General features: G+C 36.6%; 1 protein-coding gene across 1 annotated transcript; it reads right to left on the reverse strand.

Annotated features, from left to right (window-relative positions):
• Positions 1–2186: 2186 nt before the first annotated feature.
• hoip (NHP2-like protein 1 hoip) lies at positions 2187–6327 on the reverse strand. Its single transcript, XM_068385144.1, has 3 exons — positions 6139–6327; positions 2926–3054; positions 2187–2547 (listed from the first exon to the last, which is right to left on the reverse strand). The coding sequence occupies exons 1-3, from the start codon at positions 6139–6141 to the stop codon at positions 2293–2295; spliced, it is 387 nt and encodes a 128-aa protein (XP_068241245.1). The 5' UTR covers positions 6142–6327; the 3' UTR covers positions 2187–2292.
• Between the last annotated feature and the right edge of the window lie 1124 nt (positions 6328–7451).

Raw genomic sequence — 7451 nt, forward strand, 5'->3', positions numbered from 1 at the left:
GCGTTTCCTAAACACGCCAAAAAGCACGATAAAAAATGGCAACCAATGTTTTGTTTACATTTCTCTGATCATAATGAAGAAACAAACGCATTTACTGTACACATCTGTGTATAGGTTAGTTTTTGCATCGATTATATTGATTATTCAGTACAGTATGTTGATTTTGTTATTACCAATATGTATATATATATATGGGTTATGAAAAAAATCCGCGAAGTAGAGAGGGTTCACTGTACATAAATCCTGTATCATGGTTACAAATTTAATCCTGTATCATGGTTACAAATTTAAGGCTTTAATAGGAAATGTCCAGAAAGAGGATACAGTATCCTGGAGTCTTATCCAGTGAATCCCTACAATGTAGCACACTGCAAATTAAGTTTGACTATTCCTTTAAAATATAATTTAAAACATTTAAGCTTTGAAAGAAGAATGAACAAAACGTCAGAATCGATTTACTCTTTCTGCAAAGTGAAACCGTGATACTCTCTCTCTCTATCGTAACGATAGAGCGCAAACTGCGTAGCATAAATAAACTAAACGTTAGTTCATCTTTGTAACAGTACGAAGACTATTCAAAGAAAATCTTTCATAAAATATCTATTAAAAAATATTCATTTAAAGTTTTAAATCATTAGCTCTTTAAAAGCTATTTACGATTGAAAGGGCTCAACGTTGTTTAACTTCAGTTTCCAAGTTAGGACCGCCTACTCTCAGGAAGGTCGCATATAAACAAATCATTAAAATTTATTTTTATGTTTATTATAAATGGAAAGTTAATCGAAGAGGCCTAATAAAGGCGGTGAGATATAAAATATATAGAGGAAAATCTATAATAAATTTATAACGTGATAAGATAATTGCTAAAAGCCTAAACACACTTCCATCTAAGGGAAGGGTCGGCCATTTAAAAGTCAAAGAAAGTCCATACTCTCTTTGTCATCAAAAAATTAAATCTATCCAAAAACGAGTTCAAGATTTAAGATGAAGATAAAACACCTGCACTGCGAAAGCTCAAACCAAATTAAAGTACTTCACCAAATATGATGGGAAAAACTCCAGGTTCTACAGCGAGTAAAAGTACGTCTTGTCGACACGTCGACAGAGAAGAAATTGAGTCTTTGTTTACATCGAGAGTGGTATCTGGCCGACAGTTGGCGCTGGTGGGCACACCCGCAACCTGTATAGCGATCGCTGGCGAGTTTTTATTGTATGTGTCTGTCGAGCAACAGAGTTGCAGCTATTATATATTCACCGGCTATGTTAAATATTTAAAATTCATATTTTTCGTTTCGGAGTTTTATTTGGTAACGAGTCATCCCCCAAGTCTAGTCAAAATGAGACATTAAGCATCCCAACAACCATGAATACCATAAGCTTAATGGTTAGGAATAGGCTATTTTCAGAAAGTGTTATTACAATAAAACCTTGGAAAATTATTTTCAAGTGGGTTGTGGCACCCTAGGAATACCAGCTAGACTTTGTTGGATCCCTAGTCAAGCTGGGAGGAGCTAAGAAGTCCCCCCGTTTTTTTTTTTATGTCCGCTATCACTCAACATTGGGGGAAGTGCTTTGGTAAATAGATAGAAAACAAACTAACCAGTACAGTACACTACAGTTCATCCTTAACCTACAATTTACAAACTATTAGGGTCATCAAAACAGTAACTCGGAGTTTCCAAAATGGCGTTTGTATACATACACAAAGACCTACAAGCCATAAGAGACTTATAAAGTGCTTCAAATAACTTCAGGACCATCCTTTAAAAATTGAAATTCATTGCTATTTATGAAATACTAGAAAAATTGAATTTAAAAAGGCATGCTTACAAAATTTCCATAAAGTTAACATAGGTATTACATTTAGATTACTGTACCACGTTACCAAGGAATTATCTAAAGCACATATTTTCTTGGGGGTAAATTATCATACAGTATTTCATTTTCAAGTTGTTGTTCTTTCTGTACAAGCTTGTCCCTAGTTGGGATCACTATAATGGTTCTTCAACACATTTCTCCTTTTCCTTCGGTTGAGTGCATCTTCCTCGCTCAATCCTAATCCCCTCATCTCTTTCCAGTCAATCCATCGCAATTTTGGTCTACCTAACCTCCCACCAGGTAGTCCCATACCCATCATCTTCCTTGTCAGATGGTCTTATTCTTAGGTTGAAAATAAAAATGCAGCAAACCATTTTTTTTTATTTTCATGAATTACAGAAACTAAAAAATATATTCGTCTTCACATAAAAAAAAGAAAAAAAAAAAGAAGCAATTTAAAACTTCAAATTAAATCTAGACAAGTAGCTTCTCAATTTCCTGATGCATCAATGTTATCTGTTGCTTAAGCTGAGACCCTTCGTTTGCCATCACAGCACAAGCCATCACTGGTCGAGACACACCACATGCACGACCAAGTGCAGTTTTGGACCTCACAAACACATATGGAACGTTTTTATCTTCGCAGAGTAAAGGCAGGTGAAGAAGAATTTCTAAAGGCTCCGTATCTGCTGCCATAATAATCATCTCTGCTAAACCTCGGTTCAGAGCCTTAAAAAAATAAATTGTATAATTAGCTGAATGACAATGTTATTAGACAATTCTACAATTATGTAAAATCAAGGTCTGTGATTTTGCTGTTAATCTATAAAATTTAGAATATAAAAGTTGTTACGGTAAAAAGTAAACCTTGGTTCAAGCCCCTTAAAAATAATCATATAATTAGGTAATTATTGTAATTCTTCAATTGTGAAAACCAAGATTTATGAGTTTGCTGTTAAATCCCTTTAGTTTCATCAATATAAAAGCTGTCCCGTTAATGAAGTAAACCCCATATTCTAAATTTAAGTACATTATACAATATTGATACCTTCCCACCCTTAGAACAATATATGTAAGAATTTTCAGAACCAATTTGTCACTTCTTACCTTGGTGGCTTCATTAGCACCTTTCCTCAGCTGCTGGTAATTAGTAGCTTGTTGAACCAAGTTCAACAATTTCTGAGTGAGGGTAGCATCAGCCAATGGAAAGGCTTTTGGGTTAACATCAGCTTCACCCTGCAAAAGACATCATCAAGATAAGTTACAGCATTATGCCTAGATCAGTAAATCTATCCCAATAACTAACTAAAGCATGACATATCAAAATTAACTAATAAATAAATCTTAACCAAAAATATATTTGTAATCTTCAAAATGTTTGTTCCCGCATACACCATCATCTCTACTTGTCAAAATTTGGGGGGATAAATTATTTTTTCTTACAATTATTTCTGAGGAAGTTTACAGGAATTAATAAACTTTAAAGGATTAAAAAAATGTACTGCATAAAATATGAGGAAACAAAATCAATAGCTCTCCTGCTTAATGTATGAAGTGCTCAACATTTGACAGATCCAATGTAAACATTTAGGAAATAAATTAACAAATATGAACTGGTTGTACACATCTACCAGAGGCATTTAAGTCTTTCAAAGACATGCATGCTAACCTGCTAGTGTACAAGCCTCTTTGGGAACAAAAAAAATCACTTCCCTCCTGGACCCCACCAACAACAGCCTCTTCTTCCTCGCAATTCTCCTTTGCTAGGAAACATCATATATCTAATTATGCATCTCTTGACAGTGTGCAAGTTATTCCTACTCAACAATGATCAACCAAATCACTATTTACCTACCACCATTATCATAACTCAAGCTGCATCCATAATGGAAAACCAAAAATGTTGCATGCCCTGGGGCAAAGGTGGGAAAGCAAACCAAATAGAGGTAAAGTTTTGGATTCAACCAAATTGGGAAATGTATTATATTAATATATTTTCCTAGTAAAGCACGTGATAACAAAACACTTCTTCTCAATACATTATTGTCGCTAATGCATACTTACAGAGAAAAAAAATATTTCAGGAATTGAAGGTCTTGACTTTTTCTAAGTTTAGTGTATATCTTTCCATGGGCACGCAAGGTAGCTCTTGTTCGTTTGTATATGTTTTCATCTTACTTGGCTCCTCCCCATTGCGCAATGTGACAATATTTACTTGAATGCGCATTTGCTCCTCCCACTAATGTCGCTCCTCCAATCTAAATACTACTGGGTTCTTTTCAAGGGTTATTATTGGACGATTCATTGGTCTCTCAGTCTTGTTTCAAGGATCTGTTTTTCGTGCAATATAACATTGTAAACGATAGTGTTTTGTTTTTTTCCTATTTCATTATGGGAGAAACCCGTGATTGTCGTTTGTTTTCGGTTTTCAAAAGTTCCGGTTTCTATATTTTCATCACACGTCACTTGACTGTCATGGATCCTCCGGTACGGTTGTGTGAAATATGTCGTTATTCCTATTTTGATGTGATCGGCCGATTTCATGGGAATTATAATGGAACTCCTGAAGTAGTGAATCGTTTTCTAAGGGAGCATTCCGTATTACTTTTAAGTGTCCAGTGTGGTAAATGTGATTCGGCTTTACATTTTCATGAAGATAGACATGTGTGGTATTGTACCAAATCTGTAAAGGAGGGTCAACCACAACCTTCCACATCTTCATCGTCATCTTCCGTTTAAGGTAAGAAGTGATTTAACAAAATATATATATTCAAATTTACCCCTGGTTAAAGGGGGGGGTCGCTGGGGGTGCGAAGCCCCCCCCCGGTAGGGGTACAGGGCCCCTAGGTTAGGTTAGGTGGGTTTGTTAGGTTCTGTGGTGCCCTGAAAATTACTGTGGCCTTAAGGGGGGGTCGCAGGGGGGGCAAGGCCCCCCCGGTAGGGGTACAGGGCCCCTAGGTTAGGTTAGGTGGGTTTGTTAGGTTCTGTGGTGCCTTGAAAATTACTGTGGCCATAAGGGGGGGTCGCAGGGGGGGCGAAGCCCTCCCCCCCGGTAGGAGTACAGGGCCCCTAGGTTAGGTTAGGTGGGTTTGATAGGTTCTGTGGTGCCTTGAAAATTACTGTGGCCATAAGGGGGGGTCGCAGGGGGGGCGAAGCCCCCCCCGGTAGGGGTACAGGGCCCCTAGGTTAGGTTAGGTGGGTTTGTTAGGTTCTGTGGTGCCCTGAAAATTACTGTGGCTTTAAGGGGGGGTCGCTGGGGGCCCTACCCCCCTCCCCCCGGTAGGCCTAGTTAGGGGTATGGGGGAGGGGTGCTGGAACATTAATTATTCATTTATTGCAAATATCATTCAATGCCCCAACACCCTCCCCCCCCTTCCCCCACCCAAAACCCCGGTTCCCAAAGGGTGTCCCCCATAATTGGTGGGATGAACTAGGGTATACATAGTAAATCTCTAAATCGGTTGGTTTGCAGTCAAAATAAACGTTAAATTCATTGAAACCACACTATTTCTGATGCAACAAATATATTTTTATTGCATTTTTCCAAATTTGGCTGAAACTAAAAATTTACCCAAATAGATTAATGAAAAGAACATGAAATGGACAACCAATATTATAAAAATAAAAGCAGTAGCAGATCCATAATGGACAGACTTGAGTCAACCTGTGAAAGCCGGAAAAAACTTTTCTCCACTTTTAGTATTGAGCCTAACTCTGGTAAAAGATGTACATTTTTCATCAACGCTGGAGGAATTGGCCGCTGATCCACAAAGGAGTGTATGTATGATAGCGGCCAACTGTATGTGTTATGTCTAACTTAGGATAGAGCAGTGTAAGGTGGGGGGGGACGCAGGGTATCCCACCCTTAGATAAGTAAGGACACGGCTTGTAGGTTAGGTGGGGGGGGGGTTTAGGTTAGTTGATGTCCATTTTAATCAACACTGGAGGAACTGGCCGCTATTATACAAAGGCTACCCAGTACACTGCCCTATACTAAGTTAGGCATAATACATACAGGTGGCCGCTATCATACATACACCACAAAGTTATTCTACAGTGTATTTTAACACAATGGCATCGTAAATCAAAATCCAACATGTAAACAACAGCAAAAATTGCAATACATGCCGTAAAACCATGGAAGAGGAAATAGTCAAATATGTGGTCCAAGATCTTTCTTGGCATTTAAAAAGGAGTAACCGATTTATTCAAAATTAATTACAATAAAAGAGTACTCAAAAACTTATAAAATGTAAATGATAAAACAACCCCACACGATGAACCAAACGAGGGAAGAAACTGACACAATAATTTACTTACCATTTTAGTATTTATCAGCCAAAGATATAAACACTTCAATTACTGGAACCGTTATTAATTCAATTGCAACAGGCCCTCCGCGAACAGGTGTTCTTCGCTTCCTTGGGCGAATATTTCTTAAGGGTCTACAGGATTACAACTCAACACGTGGATTCCTACAGTGAGTAGCAAGGCGAAGGGGAAGCGGAACGTTCTGGATCCAGCAGTAGTAATATAATTTTACTTTACAACGACTCTCTTTTGTCTCGTTCTCCAATTATTATTATTATTATTATTATTATTATTATTATTATTATTATTATTATTATTATTATTATTATTACAAGCTAAGCTATAACCCTAATTGAAAAAGCAAGATGCCATAAGCCCAAGGGCTCCAACAGAGAAAAATAGCCCATTGAGGAAAGGAAATAAAAAACTACAAGTGGAGTAATAAATAATCAAAATAAAATATACTAAGGGCAGTAACAATGTCAATATATATCTTTCCTATAAAAACTTATAAAAAAAACTGGAGAGAGAAATAAGATAGAACTGAGTGCCCAAGTGCTCAAGCCAGAGAACTGTAATCTAAGATAGTCGAAGGCCATGGTACAGCTTATTATTATTATTATTATTATTATTATTATTATTATTATTATTATTATTATTATTATTATTGTTGTTGTTGTTATTATTATTATCATTATTATTATTACTATTATTATTATTATTATTATTATTATTATTATTATTATTATTATTATTATTATTATTGTTATTGTTGTTACAAGCTAAGCTACAGCTCTAGTTGGAAAAGCAGGATGCCATAAGCCCGAGGGTTTCAACAGGGAAAATCCGCCCAGTAAGGAAGTTGATAAACTACAAGAGAAGTAATGAGCAATCAAAATAGAATATATTTGCCTATAAAAAGTAATGGAATATCTAAATGTGCTATAATTAACAACTCAAGGTGAATGCGAATGATGACTGATGAAGAAATTGTTGTAGAAATCAATAGAATTAATCTAGTTACTACTCATAAAAATGTTATAGAATAGAATTTATCATGTTGTTACATGATAATAAACGCCCCCCCCCCAAAAAAAAAAAAATAAAAAAGCAGGAGGAAGAGAAATAAGATAGAATAGTGTCTGGGTGTACCCTTAAACAAGAGAACTCTAACCCAAGACAGTGGAAGACCGTGGTACAGAGGCTATGGTACCACCCAAGCCTAGAGAACAATGGTTTGATTTTGGAGTGTTCTCCTAGAAGAGCAGCTTATGATAGCTAAAAAGTCTCTTCTATCCTTACCAAGAGGAAAGTAGCCATTG

Source organism: Palaemon carinicauda, chromosome 13 (assembly GCF_036898095.1).
Source record: "Palaemon carinicauda isolate YSFRI2023 chromosome 13, ASM3689809v2, whole genome shotgun sequence".
In the NCBI taxonomy this organism is placed as follows: Eukaryota; Metazoa; Arthropoda; class Malacostraca; order Decapoda; family Palaemonidae; genus Palaemon; species Palaemon carinicauda.